The sequence below is a fragment of the Ictidomys tridecemlineatus genome, chromosome 5 (assembly GCF_052094955.1).
Source record: "Ictidomys tridecemlineatus isolate mIctTri1 chromosome 5, mIctTri1.hap1, whole genome shotgun sequence".
Taxonomy (NCBI): Eukaryota; Metazoa; Chordata; class Mammalia; order Rodentia; family Sciuridae; genus Ictidomys; species Ictidomys tridecemlineatus.
This window is the reverse complement of record NC_135481.1, coordinates 98,154,083-98,178,342: the sequence shown is the minus strand read 5'-3', so window position 1 is coordinate 98,178,342 and position 24,260 is coordinate 98,154,083. Positions and strand designations below refer to the sequence as shown.

Here is a 24,260-nt window from a genome sequence, read left to right as displayed (position 1 = left end):
GACACTAACTCTCTTTGGTAAAGAGACAAGCAAAGTCCCAAGACACGGTACACCTAAAACACCAATATGTCCTTACACACATTTACTAAGAGTAAATGTACAAGTGCACAATCAGAATAAAAATAGTTTTAAAGTTATCTCTGCAACTGTTTTACTAGAGAACCACAATTGTTTAAAGACTGAAAGCCCCAGGTGGTTGACATAATGAAGTGTCTCTAGGGTAAATGTGCCCCAAGATCAGGCCCAGGGGTTGGGGCATTCTCAGCCAAGCACTTACTACAGAATTCCGCGTACTCAGCTGGCAAGAGGAAGGTCTGAGGGAGGATGTGGAAAGCCTTGAATCCGTGCGTGTGCTGCATTCGAATGATGTTTTTGTACAATCGGTCCTTCCGTGTTAGTTCATAAGACCTAAAAACCAGAAAAGTACTTCCATTTCAGTAAATTATGACTCAGAGGTTTGCCTATTATCACATTCAGAAGCGTTCATAGTTCATGGTTCTGTAGCATTACTACAGATATGTCCCAAATCTATCACTTTGTTAGGTTTATTAATCATTTTCATTAAATGAATTTTGCTGGGCTGGGGATGTGGCTCAAGCAGTAGTGCACTCGCCTGGCATGCGTGCGGCCTGGGTTCGATCCTCAGCACCACATACAAACAAAGATGTTGTGTCCACCGAAAACTAAAAAAATAAATATTAAAAAATTCTCTCTCTCTCTTAAAAAAAAAAAAAATTTTTGCTGATCAGACTTATTCATTAAGATATAATTTATGACCAGGTGTGGTGGTAGACATTTGTAATCCTAGTGACTTGGGAGGCTGAGGCAGGAGGTTTACAAGTTTGAGGCCAGCCTGGGCAACTTAAACCCTCTCTGAGTGGTAGAACATTTGTCTAGCATATATGAGGCCCTGGGCTCCGACCTCAGTCCAACAACAACAACAACAAAAAAAAAAAAAAAAAAAAGAAGAAGAAGAAGAAGAGGAAAAGAAAGAGATATAATGTATGTACAATAAATTTACACATTTGGTATATAATTCTGAGTTTGAACAAACCCATACCATTAGATAAGGATAATCAGAGTCAAGCTACAGAACAGTTCCAATACCCCAAAGCTGCCTCAAGTCCCTCTCCAGTCAATCCTTTTAGTCAGTGCCAGACCCTGGGCTCATGCTTTCTGTCCCTGTATTTTCACTTCTTCCAGAAAGTAAAATAAATAGAATTATATGTTACATATCCTTTCAAGACTAGCTTCTTTCCTATGCCCAGTTCCTTTTATTTTTAGAGAGAATCTTGCTAAATTGTTGAGGCTAGCCTTGAACCGATGATCCTTCTGCTTCAGCCTCCCAAGTCACTGGGATGATAGGCATGTGCCACTGTGCCAAAAAGTTTTTATAAGCTTTTATGTGAACATTTTCATTCTCTTAGGAGTGAGACTTCTAGGTAGTTTAGTTATCTACTGTATCAGTTATCTGTTGCTACATAATAACCCCAAAACATAGCAGTTTAAAATAACAATGTACATTTGTAATGTCACACAGTTTCTGTGGGCCAGGAATGTGGGATGATGAAGCTCGGTAGCTGTGTCTCAGTTGTCCAGTGTTGCGGTCATTGGCTTGATGGCAGACAGAGGAGCCACTTCCAAGATGACTCAATGGCACTATAGCTGGGACTTAGAGGCTGTTTTTGCTAAAAAGCAATGACTCTTCACTTGGGCCTGCAGGTGTCCAATAAGTAACTAAAAGCATGATAAAAGCCTCGCATCTCTGCCTTCATTCTGCATCTGTCTCCTTTGCTGCTTTGAACTTTGGGTCAGATTCCTGCTCAAATCTGCCCACAGACATGTTAATCACTTAAGAAGTAGCTGTCTAAAAACTGGTAATGCAAGGTTAATTTACCTAACCTCTCCATCCTATGCCAAGGCTGCCGGCACCAAGCTAAGAGCAACTAAAATATTTTCAAGGTTCCAGGAATAGCAAATCTTGCAGGAAGATAACCATGATGGAAAAGAAGGCTGTCCCCCAGGTATTCCATGATGGGAATTGAGGTTGTCCCCCAAGTGGGAGCAATCATCTCGTCATGGGAACTGAACTGCTCCCTCAAGCAAGAAGGATGATTTCCCTGGAGCCAGCAGAATCCCTCAGAGCCTGACCTGAGAGAGATGAACCAGACCACAGTGTAACCAAGACTCCCTGAGTACACAAACTCCTTGCCCCCGCCACCTGCTGCTTCTGTCCTTCATGATAATAGTCCTGAAGCTTTTGTCAGCACCCCAAAACCGGGATTAGGACACAGGTCCCTGTTTCTTCCCGGTGTGGCCACTAAATAATAAATTCCTTTCTTGCTTCACCATGACTCTGAGAGGACACCCAGGGCAGCAGGTGGGTGACTCTGATCTATTGGAACCTCTGGCTTAGATAACAGGGTGGCACTGGCTACTGGCAAGAGGCCTAGGTTTCTCCCTATGTGAGCCCTCCACAGGCTGACCACCTTCCTGACATGACAACTGGCTTCTCCCAGACCCAGTGATCCAAGAAAGAGGCTGCCTCTTATGACCTAGTCTCAGAATGACACACAGTCACTTCTGTCACATTCCATTCATTAGAGGCAAGTCACTAAGTCCAACTGACACTCAAGAACAGAAAGATTTAGCTCGACGTTTTGTGGCCGTGTCAAAGAATTCAAGGACACATTTTACAATCACCACATAAGTATATGTTTAACTTTCTAAGAAACTGCCAAATGGTTATTCTGAGGGTATTGGAAAAACAAGCTCAGTCTTTCCTTCCATACTCTGAGATTTAGAGGAAATACCAAAGTGTTTTTTCCTATTCTCCACTCTCAATTCAATACAATCACTCAACATTTCTGATACCAGATGTGCGGGGGATTTTCCCCACATACTACAGCAGACACTAGCTGGGTGTCTGCTAATTCAGTTCTATGCTGATTCTATGTCCCTGGATATAGCAACAGACCCCACAGGTTGAGGTCCCAGCCCTACAGACTGCACTCACTTCCATGCTAGCTGCAAGCCCCAGGTTGTTTTATTTGTGCTTCTGATTGGCTATAGATCAGGATTCCCAAGCCCCTCTCCTTTGGATTTGATTAATTTATCAACAGTGGGTCAAAGAACTCAGTGAAATACAGTCACTAGTTTTTAAAAGGGACAGCACAAAAAATAGAGATGAGGAGAGGCCTAGGGTGAGGGGTGGGCAGAGGAGCACTCCTCCACTCCCCTGCCGTTCCATCCTCTAGGATGTGTCCAGGTATCTGGAAGCTCTCCAAACCCAGGCTTTGGGACTTTACTGGAAGTTTTATTAGAAAGCCATTACTGATCAAATCATTGGTGATCAACTTAACCTTCAGCCCTTTGCTCCTTCCTGGAAATTGAGGAGCAGTCTGAAACTGCCAACTCTCTCTTTTTTTGGGGGGTGGGAGTGAGGCGGTTACCAGGTATTGAACTCAGAGACACTCAACCACTGAGCCACATCCCCAGCCCAATTTTGTATTTCTTTAGAGGTTTCTTTCAGGTTCTCACTGAGTTGCTTAGCGCCTCTCTTTTGCTGAGGCTGGCTTTGAACTTTTGATCCTCCTGCCTCAGCCTCTTCAGCCACTGCACCCGGCTAAAATTCCCAACTCTCTTTCCCAACTCTCTAACCATGCCTTGGGCTTCCTATGACCAGTCCCCATCCTGAAGCTACTAGGGACTGCCAGTCACCATTCAATTCTTTAGCATATAAGAAGTATTTTAGGAATTGTACATTAAGAAATAAAGACTTAGATCAAATATATTTCAAAATCTTCGTTATCCAAAGTAGTTGTACCATTTTGCATTCCCACTAGTGACATGTTAGTGTTCCAGTTGCAATGCATTCTGCCCAGCATTTGGTTTTGTGGTTTTAGGGAATTTTGTTTTGTTTTTTAACTTTTTTTTCTTTTTAGATGTTGATGGTCCTTTATTTTATTCATTTATTTGTATGTGGTGCTAAGAATTGAACCCAGTGCCTCACACATGCTGAGCAAGTGCTCTACCTCGGAGGCCCAGCCCCAGCCGCCTGTTTTGCTTTTTAGCCATTCTAATGGGTATATATTGGTACTTCATATGGTTTTAATTTGTATTCTAATGACTGAACTAACAAGGTACATGTATCTTCTTTTAAGTATCCATTCCAAGCTTTTGCCTATTTTGAAAAACAGATTGAGTGATTTGATTCTCTTGCCTCAGCTTCCCGAGTCTCTAAGATTACAGGTGTGAGCCACCATGCCTGGTTTTTATTACTGAGTTTTAAGAATTCATTATATATTTGGATTCATATTCTTTATCAGACGTGTTTTACAAAGATGTTCTCCAACCCATGGCGTGTTTTTCCATTTTAAGAGTTTTTTCAAAATGCAGATTTTTAATTTTGATGAAGTCCAATTTATCCATTTTTTATTCTAAGTGCTAACTTTTCTTTTCTTCTAAGTTCTATTATTGTATCTTTGCATAACCCAGTCATAAAGATTTTCTCTCTACACTTTTGTTTATATTTTAAAAAGTGCTTGGAGTAGGAGTACTGGCATTGAACCTAGAAGTGCTTTACTGCTGAACCACATCCCCAGTCTCTTTTTGTTGTTAATATTTTTTAGTTATACATGGGCCCAATATCTTTATTTGCTTATTTATTTTTATGTGGTCCTGAGGATTGAACCCAGTGCCTCACATGTGCAAGGCAAGCACTCTACCACTGAGCCACAACCCCAGCCCCATCCCCAGTCTTTTTTATTTTTAATTTTGAGACACGGTCTCTCTGAGTTGCTGAGGCTGACCTCTAAATTGCAATCTTCCTGCCTCAGCCTTCGAAGTCACTGGGATTACAGGTGCTGAATAACACTATACCCAGCAAATTTATGTTTTGTATTTAGGTCTATGATCCTTATTTCAAATGAGCTTTTTTGAAAATTGATTTATGAGTATAAAAATCTATTCTAAAACAGATTTCAAAAACAAACACAAAAGACTGCATTTTTGACTCTTGAAAAATATACTCAAAATCTCATGTTATAAAAAACAAATTTGTTAAAGTAAGTCTAGTTTTATTAACAAAAATCTATGCCTATCCACTTCTACAAATCATTATGAAATATTTTAGAAATGCTGTTTTGTTTAATTCAATCTCAATTCCCTAACAGCACAAAAATATGGTTTATTCAGATACTGAGGAAAAACTAACATACCAACTAACAATTTGCAAAATTAAAGCATTCTGGAAATTTTTATGCCAGTGGTATCTATAGATGTAACTTAAGCAATATGCCCTGACCAAAAAAACTCTGAATTGCAAATGAAGATGCAAACTGAGAAAATTCAAATACTGAAATACTAATTTCTAAGAAGTTTCATTAATTTATTCTTAGAAAAAAAAGTTGAACATATTTGAAAAAAAACAGGAAATAAGAATATAAAACTTGGTTACTTAATCCATATTTACTTGTTATATAACTATATGGAACTCATATCACAGCCAATACCAAGGGTTTGATATGTCCCTCCTACATAAGGCCCAAGAAGGACTTTAATTTTGCACTACAACAATCTTTGGTACAGTAAAGTCCTAAGTGAAGAGCCCCACTGAGAAGTACATCATCGAGAGATGAATATAGAAGGTGTAAAAGTAGTTTTAAAAAGCAAAGATTTGATTGGGGTAAATATATCGAGGGTATACTTTTGGGTACTTCAAAAAAGGCATTAGCCTCAACTCAGAAGTCTACTTTAGAGTGGTTTCCACCACCACCCCACCACCCCACAGTGCTGGGGATCAAAACCAGACCTCATGCACACTAGACAAGTGCTCTACTACCGAGCCACATCCCCAGCCTCCCCAACTGTAAAACCATGTAGGAACCTTTGTCATAACCATAAAAGTTTACCCCATCTATTTCTGAGTTCAAAATTTCTCACTGTGATTTCAAAGACTGCTTAGTCAAACCTAGGTATCACAAATACTTTTTTCCTTACCCATGTCTTCTTTGGAAATCTGGAGAACAGGCACTCAAATTTCAGTGTATAAAAGAATAACTGAGAGAACTCCTTAAAAATCTATGCCCTAGACCCTGCCTCAAAATATTGGAATGGAGCCCAGGATTCTGCACTTTAAACAAATCCTCCAGGTGATTCTGAGGCCCCCACACTACACCACTGGTTTAGTCTACAATAATAGTTTCCAAACTTCTCTGAAATAAACAAACATATTGCTTTTTAGAAGATATAGATTTGTTGGTGGCAATTTTCTAGGGTTGTAAAGTATCTAGAAGATGATTCTTAGATACACAACTTCTCTGAAGATGATGATTTCCATGATCTATAGAGTGATCTGAGAATGTATCATTCTAAAACATACCCCAAGACAGTGTAATGAATCAGACATAAATTCCCTATGTACATATTGAATACACCACAGTGAATTTCAACATTGCATACATCCACAACACTGGGATCCTAATTAGAATATACTTCATGTTTGTATAAATATGTCAAAATAGACTTTACTGTCATGTATACCTAAAAAGAATAAAAATAGTTTTGAAATTTTTTTTTAAAGTACTCCAGGTAATTCTTATCATTAAAAAATTAGAAACAAAGAGCCAGAGGGTAAGGGGAAAAACAAAAACAAACAAAAAAAAAAACTTATTCTCCTACAAATGCCCAATATTAGTGGTGTTCAGATGCTCTGCTTGGTACCTCCTCCATAGTTAGGAAACCATGTATCATATCCTCTCATGTTTAAATCAGTGTAACGGGTTCACTCGATGCTTTGACTATATCCCTTGCGACTTTGAAACTTACATGTTTTTTTTTCCTTTCCCGCCCACCCCCACCTTCTCCTCCCTGATCTTCTTTTCCCTAACCTTCTGCTTCCTGATCTTCTCCTCCCAGATTTTCTTTTCCCTGACCTTCTCCTCTCCAAACTTCTTTTCCCTGATCTTCTCCTTCCCGATCTCTCCTCCCTAATATTATTTTCTCTGAATCACCTCTTTAAAAAACCTCAGTTCCTACTGATGGGAAGAATCACCACCTTTGAGACAGATGTCCTCTGTGTTTATTTCTCATTTGCTAGCAAAGCAATAAACCTTCTTTTTCCTTTTTCTTAAAACCATGTCCTCTTTATTGGATTGGCATTGGAGACAAGGACCAAGCTTTCAGCAACATCAGCCTCTAGGATTCTTCATCACAAATTTTAAACTGTTCCCAAGAAACTGATGAATTGTAAATAATTTTAAAGTAAAACTATTAGCACAACACTTTTAAGTGTATTCAGGAAATCTAAATAAAATAAAGATTCAATACCTCCCATAACAATTTTAAAATGCTATTAAAAAAAAAAGCTCAGTGAAGTTGGTCAGTAATTTTTACTTTTTAAAATACACTTTTTCCTGAAGCTAATATACAGAAAAGGACACAAATTACAGGTGTGGCATGACAAATTTTAACAAAGTAGAAAAAACACCTATGTAGCTACCACTCACACTGAGTAGGGAACATATCCAGTCACCAGAAGCCTCCTTCTCTCTACCTAGGCAGCATCCAGTCTTCCACTCAATTCTCCTAACAGAACATATTTAATGCTTGTCTTTACATTATACCATACTTTCTCTCCAGCAAATGTATACATTTTGAAATTAAAATCTCCTTTGATCATAAGGCTTTCTCTAGTTAAACACTAATCAGTGCCTAGAAAAGCTTGCAGTGAGATAAGAACCCTAAAAGAATGTGATAATGAAGGGAATGGAAAGTGGAAGAGGACTGGCCACTTCACTTATCTCCAACCTTTAGGTGGGGATCAAAGCAGAGTGACCTTGGTTGTAAAGCAGAAGAATGTGCTCATAAAACATCTGAGGAACTCCACCTGCACCCATCTTATGGATTCCCCCTGCTTACAGGCACCACGGGGCTGTCTTAGCCCAGCCTGTCTCCAAGGAGGAACACATCAGCAATAAAATGTCCAGAATCTCTCCCTTGACTCCAAGTTCTTTCTTTAGGATCAGTAAATATGTGTGTGTGTCTGTGTGTGTGCAAGCATGTGTATGTATATGATTATCATTGCAAGTAATACCTCAAAACACCCTAAATATTAAAAATTTTTAATTAAGTATATTACAGGTTGACCATCCTTAATCTAAAATCCAAATGCTCCAAAATCTGAAATTATTTGAATACCAACCTAGTACCCAAGTGGAAAATTCTATACCATAAAACTGGCTCATACACAAAGTTTATTGTTAGCGTTGTTGTTGTTGTTATTACTTAGGGTGCTGGAGATTAAACCCCAGGCCTTGCACATGCTAGGCAAGTGCTCTATTACTGAGTTACATCCCCAGACCAGTTACATCATTACTCAAAATGATTCAAAATATTGTATAAAATTACTTTTGGGCTATGTATGTTTATTTATGAAACAAATAAATTCTGTGTTTAAACTTGGGTACCATCCCCAAGATATAAAATAGAAATTTGTGCAAAACAATGAAACATTTAGGAACTGTCATAGATGGGGAGGAAGTCAAGGATACATGATGACTGTATGCTAACGTGAGATCCTTCAACAGAAAAACAGTAGAAAAACTGGTAAAATAATAACATTTGTAGTACAGTCAATATAAGGTCCTTGCTTAGCCATCTTATTAAGTGACAGCCATCACTTTACGGAGAAAGTTCAATTTCCCGCCCTTGAGTGGTTCTAAGAAAGGATCACCACTCTCTCACACCAACCCAACCTTAACCAACTGTATTAGGACCAGCCCTGCCCAGCTCTGATTCCTGAGCATCCCCCATAAAAGTCCCAGAACTCAAGCCTGTTTTGCCTCTCTCTCCTGTAGAGAGATGGCCTTTATTTATCCGCTCTGACAAACTCATGTATGTATCTCTGAATGGTCTCTGTCTTTCATTTCTTGCTTACCTATCTCTCATTCCTCGCTTTCCCTTCAGTCAATAGTATTATATTACTGTTAATTTCTTAGTTTTGATAATTATACTATTCTTAGGCCAGCTATTATCACAGGAAATTAAGTTAAAAAAAATATAGCAACTCTTTATAATATAATTCCAACTTTTCTGTAAGTCTAAGATTAAAGTTGAAAAGTTTTATTAAGAAAGTACACAATATTTAATACTGCTAATAAAGTGCTTGAATTTCTCTTGCATGTGAGTTACAAGAATTTGTATTAAAACAGGAAGGATATAGCAGAAGTCACAAAATTACTGAAACTAGAAAATGAATTATAAATGTTGCCAAACTTCCAAGTATAAAGCATTCAAAGAGCAGTTAAGGAAAATATATGTTGGAATTTATATTACTGAGTCCAAATTGAGATGAAATTTGTACACAAGTACAGGAATAATCAAAAACTATTAAAATAATTAATATACTACTAATATGAATTAGGAATGCAGACTGTAGCATGGGCTATTTTAAAGATTGTTTAAAGACCTTTTTTAAACAGATGCATCTGCTCTACTTCAAGCATGCAGTCACACATTTAGAAAACCAAATCCAGGCACCAAGGAAGAAAATTTAAGGTTTAAATTATTTTCTGCCAATGAAGTTCAGACATAAATAAAAATGGAACTTACTATGAAGACATACAATTATCCAAGACTATGAAGAAACCATCTGACAAGAGAGAGTACAGGCCAATATTTACACACATTGCATGCACAATAAAAGAACTGAAAAACCAAGAAACAGCTTCGTATTATGAAAATGAGGACAAAAGCACATGCACATGAGAGAACTGAAAACAAAACTGGTTTTATTTGGCGTACAAGCCCTGGAGATAAAATAAAATGTAACCACTGACCAAATAAAAACTTTCATTAGATCTGCATCTCTCCATTAGATCAGGGAGACTGGCTACCCTCTCTATCAGGCCACATATCTCTCCATAAATGCTGCTAGAATAAGGTAGGGTTGCAGCATTAACTTTCTTGTCCTTTCTCAGAGATGCACATTAATAAACTGTTCACATAAATACAGCTAACACACAGGGTGCACACTAGGTGGCAGGCACCACCGTAAACACTTCACATCTTGATATATTAAATCCTCACAATCGTACGTATTTGCCTGCCATTAGCACCTGCTTTTTACCAGTGAGGAAACTGATGTGCAGAGAGACCACTTGCCTAAGGTCACTTGGCAGATCTGGAATCTGAACCCAGATAGCTGGCTACAGAGCCTGTGCTTCTATCCACAAGGCATGTCTCTGGAGGCTGCCTTAATAAACACAACCGGAAAGAGCTTTCTATAGCAAAACAACGCAATTATTTGAATTTCTTCTTAATTATATGTCAAAAAAAATCACAAAAAAATCTGCCATTATAACTTATTGACAACTAAATTATGGCATCTTTAATTCTGTTAAAAGCAAAGAAATGGAAACCACATCATGGAAGAAGAATGTGTTATGCTATTGTTAGAATTAGACATTAATTCTAACAATATTTTGTACCTTTGTTTGGAACCCTGGACATTTTTACACCTATGGACAATGCATCATAGTAAGATACCAGATGAGCCATTCTTTTATAAAAGGGGAAGAGGAGATAAGAAAGGAGAACACACCCACCACAGGTGCTTTTAAAAGCTCAATTTGGGGACTGCAGTTGTAGCTCAGTGGCAGAGAACTTGCCTAGCATGTGTGAGGCACTGGGTTCAATCCTCAGCCCCAAATAAAAATAAATAAATAAATAAAGATGAAGAAGAAGAAGCAGCAGCCGCAGCAGCACAATTTGTGCACTCTCACTCTCTCTCTCAGTGCTCTCTCTCTCTCTCTCTGCCTCCTGAATGCCATGTGAACAGCCTTACTCCACCAGAAACTCACTACCGTGATGTTAAGTTTATAAAATAAATCACAGGCTATCCACAAAAAAAAGAAAAAAGAAGCAGCTTTCTCTTTTAAAACCACCTATGCCTCTACAGTCCTTAAAAAGTGTCTGTACCTGCCCAGGGACTGATGTCCTAGACCAGATTTCCTTTCTTTTTTTTTTTTTTTTTTTTGATACTGGGGGTTGAACTCAGGAATGCTTTGCCACCAATGAGCTACATCCCTGGCTCTTTTTATTTTTTGAGACAGGATCTCACAAAGTTACTTAGGGCCTTACTAAGTTGGCTGGGGCTGGACTCAAACTTGTGATCCTCCTGCTTCAGCCTCCCAAGTCACTGGAATTACAGGCACGCCTGGCCAGTTTCTTTCTTTCTTTCTTTCTTTTTTTTTTTAAAGAATGTAATTATCTTTGCCAGCCATGTGTTCCAATGTCAACTACCTCTAAATGCAACAAAGCAGCTACAGGAGCATTACCTGGGAAAGTGATTAACCTTTTGTGCTTCAGAGAGGGTGCGAAGTAAGAAGGGCTTCAGGTGGGATCCTGTCCACATCAAGTTATAGTCAGTGCTGCTTGGGTGAACCTGCAGGCAGACAGAAACATGGAAAGAAAAAAAATCCTTCCCAGGAAAAGCAATAGTAGGAAAGTCATATTGATTTTTAACTAAAGAGAATTCACAAGGTAACCCAATTAGTATGTGAGCATTGTAAGAAAAGATTGTCACAAAACACAAGATAATCATGTTTAAAGAATGAGAAAATTGGGGAAATCCTAGATGCACAAAATAGAATAAATTAACCTCCTGTATAGAGCTTGATACTATCTCATATCCTCTGGCATATCAAAGTCTGAGATCAGGGCCCAACCCCAAAACTCCTTCCTCAGACTTTCCTTATGCCATTACAGATAGATGCTGATTAGAACTAAAACCTTACAATAGTCAACCAACTTAGACCATTCATTCATTCATTAAAATTCCTATGACCCTTCATTAAATAATTAAGAACTCCATACCTATTATGTAATAGGACCATGATAACACTGGTGATAAAAGAGCAACAATACAGAATATAAATGGATATGACAATGTCCCCCAAATATCTCCTCTTTATAGAATAAGGAGAGATCTCAATCTGAGTTATCTCCTTATTCTATAAAGAGCTAGCAATCAGACTTCCATCATTATTCTCAAAGTATCTAGAGTGGAAGTCTCTTGAGCATTTTTACCTATCCTTTTTGATAACAACATCCCAATTTCCCATGTTTCTTTGGAGGAACGACTTATGTTTCAAAGGACCTGCCAATCCCCGACAAACCCTCTCCCCAAGTTAGTGGATTTGTGAACCAAGCTAGACTGAAATCCAGTTAACTTCTATGGCCATTCCTTGAGGAACTAGAGATTTCTGACCCTAGATCTCCAAGGCTGTCCTGGTCTCCCTCTTTCCAAAGACTTGACTTTGGGCTTTTCCTGATTCCACCAGCCACCCTCTGCATACCTTTCCTATAAATCCCTTTTGGTTAAACTGAGTTTGTTTCTATTGCTTACAATCAAAGAACCTTAACTGGGTAACAGACAATTCCTTTATGGGCAGCTCTGCCTCCAGTTGAAGCCTAAGAACATTAAAAAAAAAAAAAAAATCCTGTGAAAATGCTTTCCATGTATTATAAGAAGAACCTGATAAAACCACTCAGCAATTCAATCCAATTCTGCCATCATCACTAAGCATGAGAACCAAGTACTTTTCAGAGCTAGCTCTGGTAAATGATATGGTTAGATGGCTAGGATTTTCAGCTTTTAAGCAGACCAAGTGAGATAGTAAAATTGAGCTTACTTCATGAAATCCATGGGCTGTCAGAATGCTGCGTACCAAGCGACTGTCTGTTCGCACAATCTTATAAGACAAATGATAGCGTTCTAAAGAAAAACAGAATCAAATTCAGAAAACTGAATATCAACTGTAAAAATAAAATGAACTGTAACATGACGGCTTGCTTAAATATACTCATTAACAATATACTCCTACTCTTCAAAGTACTTCTCAAAGTTGAAAGTATCTGGGATCAAAGGTCCTTACCCTGAGACTCTTTGGGGTTCACTAATTGGATAAGAGGTGAAATATCCATCTTTATTTTTGCCAGTTTCTGGTTGAAATTTAGCAATGCCTTCAATGAGGAAAATGGACAGCAAAGCACATAGTACTGACAGCATCTGTGAGCCTACAACCAACAGATGTCAGGCATTCTAAAACTGCTTCACAGTTGTTACAGTTAGCTCAAAATATCACTCATTCTCATCACAGTATTTATCAATTACCCAAGTTAATTCCAACTAGATGTGTTATTCAATGCACTGATTTTAAAAAAAGCATACATACCACAATGTTTTAAAATATTTTCATTACTATATTTCAACACAATTGATTTCTTTTGAATTACTTATACTTTTTTAATCAACTTAACAACATTATCCTTTGGTTTTTGGGGATTGGCTTATTTCACTTATCAAGATAGTCTCCAGTTCCATCCATTTACTTTCACTTCTCTTTATGAGTGAGTAGTAAATACTTTTTACTGAGTAGTAAGTACTCGTATATATGTACCAGATTTTCTTTATCCATTCATCTGTTCTATATGTCAAAATATATTCTACTGTCATGTATAACTAATAAGAATTTAAAAAAAAAAAGAATCCCAATCACCACATAAAGTCAATGTGTGACTGTAATCTACTTAATGGAAGAAACTATGGCTTATTCACTGTTGTTACCCCTGAGCTATAGTTATAAGAGTATTAACTATGTATATAAACTGCACAATAAAAACCTACTGAACCATGAAAAAAGAAACAGAAAGCAAACATTATCCTAGGGCTGGGGGGTTTAGCTCAGTGGTAGAATGTTTGGGTAACATTCTCAAGTGCCTAGATCCAATCCCCAGTTCTGCAAAACAGTTTAAACAAATAAAAACATTATCCTGAGAAGAGCCCCTTAGGTGTCTCCAGACTGCCAAGAGGGTTCCACTGTACCCAAAAGACTTAGAACCCTGCTCTAGATAGCCCTGAGTCTAATAAAGCTGATTTCCAGCATATTAGAAACTGGTGGCACAGCTGCCCTTTCAGGACCGGCCCACACTACCCAGGTCAGCACAGTACCCTGCCTGCTTCACTCATGCACACTTCTTGCTAGATCCCTGCAAGCATCTGTGCTTATAAGCCCTGTCTGGAAGGAAAACCTATGATCACACGGGGTTTTGATATATCCTCAAAGACTAACAGTAAATTCAATCTCTTTCTATGTGCAACAACAAGCTGGGAAAGTTAGCTAAGAATCCTACAGGACAATATTTTAAGAGGAATTCATACTGAACAATTTTGGAATGCGTATGGTACAGACACAGATTCTAGAATAATATTCAACCTCTATAGTCAAAGATGACCATTTCTTTTTTTAAATTTAGGTGAAAATCCTCATAAAACCTCACAGCTCCTTGCCCAGCCCTGATAGGAGCTCCATGCCAAGCAGATACAGAAAGACAGGCATGAACACACAGACACCCCGCACTTCTTGTAGCAAATTTTCAAAGCACAGTCACAGACTTCGCGGTGATCCGTTACTGTTCATGTTGTCTTTACAGCATGGCATAAGAAAGAGTGCAGTGATTTGCGTTTACTTCAGCACAGAACAGGATCCAAGAGCAGGACAGGGCACAGCTCACCAAAACATGTTCTGATTCCAAGTTGGGGAAGGAAAGCACAAGATGAGCCTGCAACAGCTTACTTTTCAAAAACGAGAGAAATGCTCAAAAACTGATTGGGAACATGCCATAAGAGCTTCAAAGGGCACCCAATGACCAAATTTGAGACAATTTGAACATAAAATTGAAAAGTTATAGAAAGTTATACAATTTGGATGTGAGGTGAACCCCCACCCCCTGGCAAAGTGCCAGTTAATGTAGGAATGTTAAGAGGTGAAATGTTTGGATTTTGAGAGCTGTAACCTCTTCAGTCCATCCTAGTTTAAATGGACTGGCTGGATGGAACTGTAGGCAGGTGGAGTGTGGCTGTGGGAACTGGTCACTGGGGGCATGTCCTAGAAAGCTTCATCTTCCCTGTGGCTCCTTCCCACCTCTCTCCTGACTTCACCATGAGCTGCATAGTTTTCTTCCACTGGGCCCTTCCCCTATGATGTGATGCCTCATCTTAGGCCCAAAGCAATGGAATCCACCATCTATGCACTAAGACCTCTAAAACCATAAGTCCCAAACAACTTTCCCTCCAAGTTGTTCTTGTCAGGTATTTTGGTCACAGCAACACAAAAAAAGAGTTAGGTTATACACACTTATAAAAAAAGAATCCATGAATCGACACAGATAAGAAAGTGAGAAGGCACAATGGCTTTCTTTTGCTGCTATAACAAATTGCCACACTTGGCAGTTTAAACAGAAATGCATCATTTCATAGCCCTGGAGGTCAAAAGTCTAACACAGATTTTCCCAGGCTCACACTAAAGAAACAGACATCTATGTTCCCTCCTGCAGGCTCGGGGCACCATTTGTTTCCCTCCCTTTTCCAGCTTCTAGTGGCCACCCTATTCCCTCACTTGTGGCTTATGGTCTCCTCTTCCACTTTCAAGGCAACAATTTCAGGTTTGGTCTTTCTCATGTCGCATCAATCACCTCTTCTACTTCTTTCTTCCCTGGTGAAGAACACTTATCATTGTGTTGGGCCTACTTAGACAATTCAGGATAATCTCCTTATCTTAAGGTCATATGGTTAGCAACTTTAATTCTCCTTTGCCATATAAGGTAATAGTTGACAGGTTTCAGAGATTAGGACATGGATATATTGAGTGGGGGAGAATCCAGGGTCTACCTCTGGCCCCCAAAAGATTCACACCTTTCCACATGCAAAAGACATTCACTCTATCCTAACATCCCTATCAACTCAAAGTTTAAAATCTCATCTAAATTTATTGCCTCAAAATTTCCAAATTTCATCACCTAAATAAGTAAAGCTGGGACTCTGGGTATCATTCAACCTGGGGCAGAATTGCTCTCCATCTGCGGACCTGAAAAATAGGAACAAGTTATTTGCACCCAAATACAATGGAAGTACAGCACAGAAAACCAGCTATAGATATTCTTGTTCAAAACAGGAGGAAATTACTGAGCACAATGGTGCACATCTATAATCTTGGCTATTACACAGGCTAAGGCAGGAGTTTCCCAAGTTCAAGGTCAGCCTGGACAACACAATGAGACCCTATCTCAAAATAAAAAATAAAAAGGACTGGGGGAAGGTAACTCACTGGTAAGGAATCCCTAGGTTTAATCCCTAGTATCTGAACAACAACAAAAAAAATTAAAAACAATAAATAAAAATAAAAAGGGCTGGGAACATAGCACCCCTAGGTTCAATTCCCAGTACCACAAAAACACCAAGGGGAGGGGCAGAAAAGTGAATGGAAAAAAAAGGAGTCACAGTTCTCAATAATTTAAAAATCAAGCGAGGGAAGCATCATTAGATTCGAAGACCTCAGAATAATGCTCATGATTCACAGGTCTATCCTCTGAAGTTAAGGCTCCATCCTTGGATTTATCTTTCCTTTTCCATAAAAGTTAGCACATTTTTGCAGCTAAATAATTTTGTCATCTGGCTTCTTGCCTATAGAATGTGGTGGCCCAACAGCCTTCTTTCACTTCATCCTTAACCATTCTTTCATCTCATCTTTCAGTCCAAGCTGTTATAACATTCTAAACAAGCTTACAGGTCCCCTGTGCATGGATTCACTCCATTAGACAAGAAAGTACTGCACAGATCTTCCCTAGATAATTTCATTTCTAGGCTCTCTTTCTGCATCTTCAAATACAGAAATGGCAGGACTAATCCTTCTCACATCACTTCTCTCTGACTCTCTGGCTTCTCTCTTCCACTTTAAAGAACTCTTGAGATTACATAGGGCCCTCTTGAATAATCTCCTTATTTTAGGATCATCTGATTAAGAATCTTAATTCCTTCTACAACCTCAATTGCCCTGTGCCAAATAAAGTTATCATATTCACAGATTCTAGGAATTAGGAGGTGGACATCTTTGAAGGACTATTATTCTGCCAACCCCAAAAGGGAAAGCTCTTATTCACCAAAAATCAAGCTAATAAATTGAGAAAGAAAGATCAAAATGGAAAATCACCACTTGACAAAACCCCTAAAAGATTCAAACAAGAATCGATGGATTCCAATAGGTGAGAGACTATTGGGGAATTGAAGACACACACATCTGAAAATATCACTCAGAGGATGCCTGTAACAGACAACACACCTTTATGACAAAGCAATCTGAAAACACTATCTTAACCAAAGACTCAAATCTGCCTTCACCAATGATGCAAAAGAATAACATCACCTGCTTCTAACAGTGACACACTGAGAAGGACACAACTTCACTAAGTAATATTCCTAAGTATGTTTAAAAATCTGAACCTAGGGGCTGGGGATGTGGCTCAAGTAGTAATGCACTCGCTGGCATGCATGAGGCACTGGATTCGATTCTCAGCACCACATAAAAATAAAGATATTGTGTCCACCTAAAACTAAAAAAAAAATTAAAAATATTTTTTAAAAATCTGAACTTAAACATATGGCAACAGTCAGAAAAGGATAACAATCCAACTTAAAGATTTATCTATAAAATACCTAGCCAGGAATATTTTAAAAGGTCAATTTCATGAAACTCATACAGAAAAGGTCTGGAAAATGGCTGTAGATTAAAGTGGACCACAAAAAAAAGACAATTAAATGTAATCTCTGATTAGATCCTAGACAGAAAAAAAGGCTACAAAGGACAAAATTGAAGCAATGTGAATGTGCACAAGGACTGTAGTTTAAAGAATGGTAGTTTACCAAGGACAGATTACTCTTGTTCTAAGGAGATGTCCTTGTTCTCAGGAGATACCTACTGAGGAACATATAAGGCCCGGGAGTAGCTGAACTAATTCTCAAACTTTCTTTTGTTTTGGTACCCCAGTGCTCTTAACCATTGAGGCACATCCCCAGCCCTTTTTCGTATTTTATTTTAGAGACAGGATCTCACTAAGTTGCACAAGGCTTCGCTAAATGGCTGAGGCTGGCTTTGAACCTGAGATCCTCCAGCCTCAGCCTCCAGAGCCACTGGGATTACAGGCGTGCACCACTGTGGCCAGCTCAAATGGTTCATTTTGCTAGCATGGTAAACTGTTCATAATTGGTGAACCTGCTTGTCTGAAGATTTGCAATTTTTCTAAATAAAATGTTTAGAAGAATGAAAGAAAATTGGATCTTTTCATTAAAATGGTGATTACTAACATCTCCATTTTGGCACATGCAAAAGCCAAAGCATCATCAACTATGCAATTCCTGCTGGAAGCTAGAAGTACCCTGAGTCTATGTGTGTTCTGCAGCCTCTGCCTCAGTGCCTGGCTGTGGGAAAGCTAAGGGTGTAGGGAAAAAAAGGTGGCTACCTGAGGACTGGGAGAGAAGTGGGAATAACAAGAGAAAGTGTATGTTTCTATAGCCAAAGTGACAGGGTTCAAATCCTGGTTCTACAACTTCCTGCCTGTAATATTCCACAAGTTACTTAATTTTTGTACATTTAATTTCCTCCCCTGTAAAAAGGAATTGATACTATTTATTTCATAAGATAAATGTAAAGTTTCAGAACATTATTGCTACATAGTAAAATTATTTTATATATAAAATAGCTATTGACATATAGTGTCATGCATAGTATTATGTAGCAAATAAAAAGTTAAAAGCCATTAATATTCTTTCACCTATTTATCCCAATATAGAAGAAAATTGCATCTCCACCATACTCAGTGGCAGACCTGATTCTCACAGTAAGCACTATGCAGTAACCAACCACCTAATCAACCCCTAACACCTAATCATAATCCAGCTCAGAGAAGATGAACATATTCCAAAAGGAGAGTGCAAGAAGAAAGGATGGAATGAGACATGTTCTACATCAATAGCCCTCTGTGTCCAGTGCTAGTTAGTAATATGTCTTAGACCAGAGGTTATAAAATGGTGACCTAAGAAAGAGACCAGGACTGCATATAGGTCTGATTATTGCTCAATGTGGTTTTAAATAAAACTGAATTAGTAATTAGTTGATAACCTTTGATGTTCCCAGGCCTCAGACTCACACTGGGATCTATGCGACTGGTTCTTTACCACTCAGGCCTTCAAACTGCATCACCAGTTTCCACAATTGTATGTGCCAATATACATATTAAATACCTTCTCCTTCCTCTCCCTCCCTCATCATGTTCTATTGTTTCTATGTCTCTAGAGAACCCTGAAAATACACATTAACTTTCTCTATCATGGCAAGAGTCAACTGAAGAATTACAAGTGCAAACCAAACCTGCCCAACTGCCCAAGGAAGAATCACCTTATTCCACATAAAAACAAAAGGCAGGACATGGTCTCCTTCATCACCTGCAAACTGCCAATGATCCTGTTTCTGATCTCTGATCAAGCAAGCACCACTTCAGTTCTACCATGAGACTATGGAATTCCTCTTCCCCAACCACTCACATGTGCCCTAGGAGGCAACCTGGAGTGCTAGGACCTGCGGAAAGTTCCAGATTGACTGTCGTAAAGCAAACAAAAATAAGAAACCAATAATCCAACTGTCAGCACAGAAGAACCTAGGGAGTAGTCAAGGTCCCTAAGGGGTTTAGATAAAAACAGCACGGGAAACCAGAATGAAGATAAAACTGATATATTGGACTTTTAGAATAAAACTATAACCTCTTAAATTGACAACATACTGTAGCTGTGCCCTAGTATCAGAAAAGTAGGTCCATACCAATATTACTCAATGCAGTAGTCATTAGCCACATAAGGTTAATGAGCATAGAAATGTGACCAGTTTGACAGAGGACAGAAATTTTTTATTTTATTTAAACTTAATTAATTAAAATTTAAATTTAAAAATTGAAACTCAATTAAGTCAGTAGAAAACAAGGACTGGAGCAAAATGATAAAGTACATGATTAATATACACAAAACCCTGGGTCCAATCCCAGCACAAAAAAAGAAAACAGTTATTAGAAAACATCTTTGAAACAACCTGACTAAATGAATTTACTTTTTCAACTAAAATCTTTATGAAATCTCAACATAAGTCAAATATTTACAATGAAAATTTTGTACCAAATTAAGATATACCCAAAATGCAAAATACATACTAGCTATAAAATATCTTATTAATGATTTTTATTTGAAGTAAATATAGGAAGAATAATATTTGAATATATTGGGTTAAATAATATATTATTAATTTCAACTTTCAAATTTAATAACACATAGCTTATCATACTTCTATTGCTAATCTACAAACTTATTAAACAGAGACAAATTATAAAAAGATGCTTCATTCTACAAAAAGCTTACTTTAAGTTGAAAATACCTCTGTTGCCTCTAAAACACAATCTTAATTACATGTTTGAAGTACATACAATTTGGAGGAAAAAAGTTTATAGTAAGAAAAGAGTCATCTTCTTAGATCAGTTCACAAATAAAGCATGAGAAAGCATACTATACCAAATTATTAACAGTGATTTCAATAAATATTTAATAGATAAACAGAAAAAAAGAAGTTGGTACCTAACACTATGAAATCAACAGAAGGTAACTAATGCCCCAGATAACTTCTCAAGGGATTTAACTACAGGCTTAAGATCTGAGCAAATCTATGTTCCATGTCAGCTGGTTAAGAGACAGAGAAAGGGGAAAAAAGTTGAAGACCAAAAGTGTACAATTCAGATAAGCAAATAGGTCATTCAAAATTGCCTTTTCATAAAAGGTGAAGAAAATTATTAAACCTCAAGGAACTAGGAAAGGTAGAGAAAAGTTTCATGTCTTTTTCCCCCTAGTCATGGGAATGTGTAAAGAAAAAAAAAAGCAAAGATTTATAAATTATAGAAAATAGTAATTGCTTGAATAGCAGGATAATATTCATGAATATTATTTTCCAATAAATGATAGGTATTCTAAAAAAGAAGGTTCTGCTTATTGTCATAGGACACATAGATTATTTTATGTGACAGGAGACCAAAAGAGCCTGTGTTGTAGGGATTATTAACTTCTGTTGTTTTTTTCCCATCTTAGATATTTGGGCTCAAATTACATTCAGAGGGAGCTTCTCAACACAAGCTTCAGTTACCCAGGCTTCAGAGAAAACAGGAATAAGCCATGTCCCTTTAAGTGGTAACCTAGCAACTTACTGAGGGGATTAGAACACAAGGACCCTTGGGGAGGAAGAAGATTCAAATCCCAGAAGCAGATTCACAGTTCTCTGAACTCCTGGATTATCATGGGGTAACTGCAGACCTTAAAGCCATTTAAAAGTAGAGCAGATCCTGTTCATCAAGTAGAGTGAGAGGCACAAGTTCTGGGTGCCCACCATGTGCCTGACATTAAACAATCTCATTTGATCCTCACAATGCCTGCAAGGTAGAAGTTATCCCATTTAACTAATAATGAAACTGATTAAAAGAGTTTAAGTGACTTGCCCAAGACTCATAGCTAGTAAATGTCAATCATTGAGAACCCAAGTATGGACTCTCTACTACACCAAACCCTTGAAAATAGACTAACCCCAGTGCACTCAAGTTTGTAAATCACAGCACAGCTTAGTGATTTACAAACTTGAGTGCACTCCCTATCAACATCCCAATGGCCAATTTTACAGAGAAAAAGCTGATCCTAAAATTCTTATACAAATTGCAAAGAATTACAAAGGACCCTGAATGGCCTAAACAATCTTAAAAAAGAACAATAATATTAGAGGCCTTTGTGGAAGCAACCTAGATCCCTTCAATAGATGAATGGATAAAAAAAATGTGGCATTTATACACAATGGAATATTACTGAGAAATAAAAGAGAAAAATCATGGCATTTGCAGGTAAATGGATGGAGCTGGAGAAGATAATGCTAAGTGAAGTTAGCCAATCCCAAAAAATGTTTTCTCTGATATAAGGAGGCTGGTTCATAGTGGGATAGGAAGGGGGAGCATGGGAGGAATAGAGGAACTCTACACAGGGCAGAGGGGTGGGAGGGGAAGGGAGGGGAGGGGCAGGGGAATGATGGTGGAATGTGATGGACATCATTATCCAAAGTACATAAATGAAGACACGAATTGGTGTGAATATACTTTGTATACAACTAGAGGTATGAAAAATTGTGCTCTATATGTGTGATATGAATTGTAATGCATTCCGCTATCATATATAAAAAATAATTTTAAAAAGATTTTTAAAAAAAATTAGAGGCCTTACACTCCCCTACTTCAAAACTTAATACAATGTAATAGTACCCACACAGGATGCTACCGGAATAAGGATAAATGTACAGAACAATGGCATATAAAGAGTCTAGAAATGTATCCATAAATCTATGGTAAATTGATTTTTTAATATATATTTTTTAGTTGTAGATGGACACAATACCTTTGTTTATTTATTTATTTACATGTGGTGCTGAGGATCAAACCCAGTTGCCTCACACATTCTAGGCAAGCACTCTACCACCAAGCTTCAGCCCAGCCCAGTCAATTAATTAATTTATTTATTTATTTTGGGGTATTGGGGCTTGAATTCAGGGGCACTCAATCACTGAGCTACGTCCCTAGCCCTATGTTGTATTTTATTTAGAGATAGGGTCTCATTGCTAAGCACCTCACCATTGCTGAGGCTGGTTTAACTCGAGATCCTCCTGTCTCAGCCTCCTAAGCTGCTGGGATTATAGGTGTGCTCCACTGCCCTCAACTCAATTAATTTTTTATGACAGTGCCACAACCATTCAATGGGGAAAGAATGGTTTCCTCAACTAATCATGCCAGAACAAGAATGAAGGTGGACTTTTTTTTTTTTAAAGAGAGAGTGAGAGAGGAGAGAGAGAGAGAGAGAGAGAGAGAATTTTTAATATTTATTTTTTAGTTCTCAGCGGACACAACATCTTTGTTGGTATGTGGTGCTGAGTATCGAACCCGGGCCGCACGCATGCCAGGCGAGCGTGCTACCGCTTGAGCCACATCCCCAGCCCCTGAAGGTGGACTTTTACAAAACACAATATTAAAAAAATTAACTCAAAATAAATCAAAGACTATTTAGCTTAGGGTTAGGATTGTGGCTCAGAGGTAGAGCCACATGCATGCAAATAAGACATTTCTCCAAAGAAGGCATACAAATGGCCAAGCACATGAAAGCACACAAAAAGATGATCACTGTCATTAATCATTGGGGAAATGAAAATCAAAACCATAATATCACTTCATACCCACCAGATGACTATAATCTATAAAACAGAAAACAACAAATATTAGTGAGAATAAAGCAAAATTGGAAGCCATTATCATTTTGGTGAAAATGTAAAATGAAGCAGCTGCTGTGGAAACAGTTTGACAGCTCCTTAAAGTTCAACAGAAGCGAGGCACAGCGGTTCACACTTGTAATTCCAGTTTCTCAGGAGGCTGAGGCAGGAGGATTCAAGTTCAAGACCAGCCCCAGCAACTTAGTGAGACCCTGTCTCAAAATAAAACTTAATAAAGGGGTCAGAATGGTAGAGTGCCTCTGGGTTTGACTCCAACTACCACAAAAAAAAAAGAGAGAGAGAATTATCTAATAATTCATTCCGAGTCATACTCAAAAGAATTGAAAACAGGTACATGAACAAAACCTTGTCCACAAACCCTCAGAGCAGCACTATTCACCACAGACAAAAGGTAGAAACACCAAAAATATCATTTGATAAAAGGGTAAATTAAATTGTTATATCCATTCAATGGAATACTATCCAGTCATAAAAACGAATGAAGGACTGATACATGCTCCAACATGGACAGACCCTGCCAATATGCTAAGTGAAAGAACCCACACACACAGAAGGCACAATTGTATGATTCCATTTCTATGAAATATCTAGAGTAGGCAAATCCATAGAGACCAAAAGTAGATTAGAAGTGTCTGGGGGCTGGTGGCATAGAAAGTGACTGCTTAATGGGTGTGGGCTTTAATTTCTATTTTCTTTTTGTTTTGTTTTTTGCAGACCTGGGGGATTACACTCAGGGCTTTTTCATGCTAGGCAAGCCCTCTACCACTGAGCTACACTTTACTTCTGGGATAATGTCTCAGACAGTGGTGATGGTGCACAACATTGAGAATGTACTAAATGCCAATGAAATGTGCAACCTAAAATGGTAAATTTTGTCACACATAATTGCTGAGAGCCATTGCCAAGTAGGAATGACGCATCGAAATTTTCTTGTCAGCCTACCCCATGTTGCTTAGAGGAAGGACTCTCCATTGTGGAAATGGGCTTGCCTTAGGACTCAGGTCATTTGCAGTGACATTG

At 38.2% G+C, this 24,260-nt stretch overlaps 1 protein-coding gene across 22 annotated transcripts in view; it reads right to left on the bottom strand.

Moving 5' to 3' along the window:
• The window catches only part of Ttll5 (tubulin tyrosine ligase like 5), a 260,216-nt gene that overhangs the window by 228,535 nt on the left and 7,421 nt on the right, over window positions 1-24,260 (bottom strand). For 19 of the 22 annotated variants that reach the window (XR_005729960.2, XM_040276119.2, XM_040276121.2 and 16 more), the window contains exons 3-5: window positions 12,696-12,778; window positions 11,340-11,446; window positions 278-408 (exon numbers count right to left, since the gene is read on the bottom strand). Coding sequence is in view for 21 of the 22 variants with exons in the window: in XM_040276119.2 (XP_040132053.1) it covers window positions 278-408; window positions 11,340-11,446; window positions 12,696-12,778 (321 nt within the window). In the remaining variant the exon portion in view is untranslated. Of the gene's footprint in view, window positions 1-277; window positions 409-11,339; window positions 11,447-12,695; window positions 12,779-15,461; window positions 15,486-15,861; window positions 15,923-24,260 lie in introns of those variants that run through there. The other 3 variants (XM_040276127.2, XM_078050570.1, XM_040276131.2) reach the window with 3 other exon arrangements.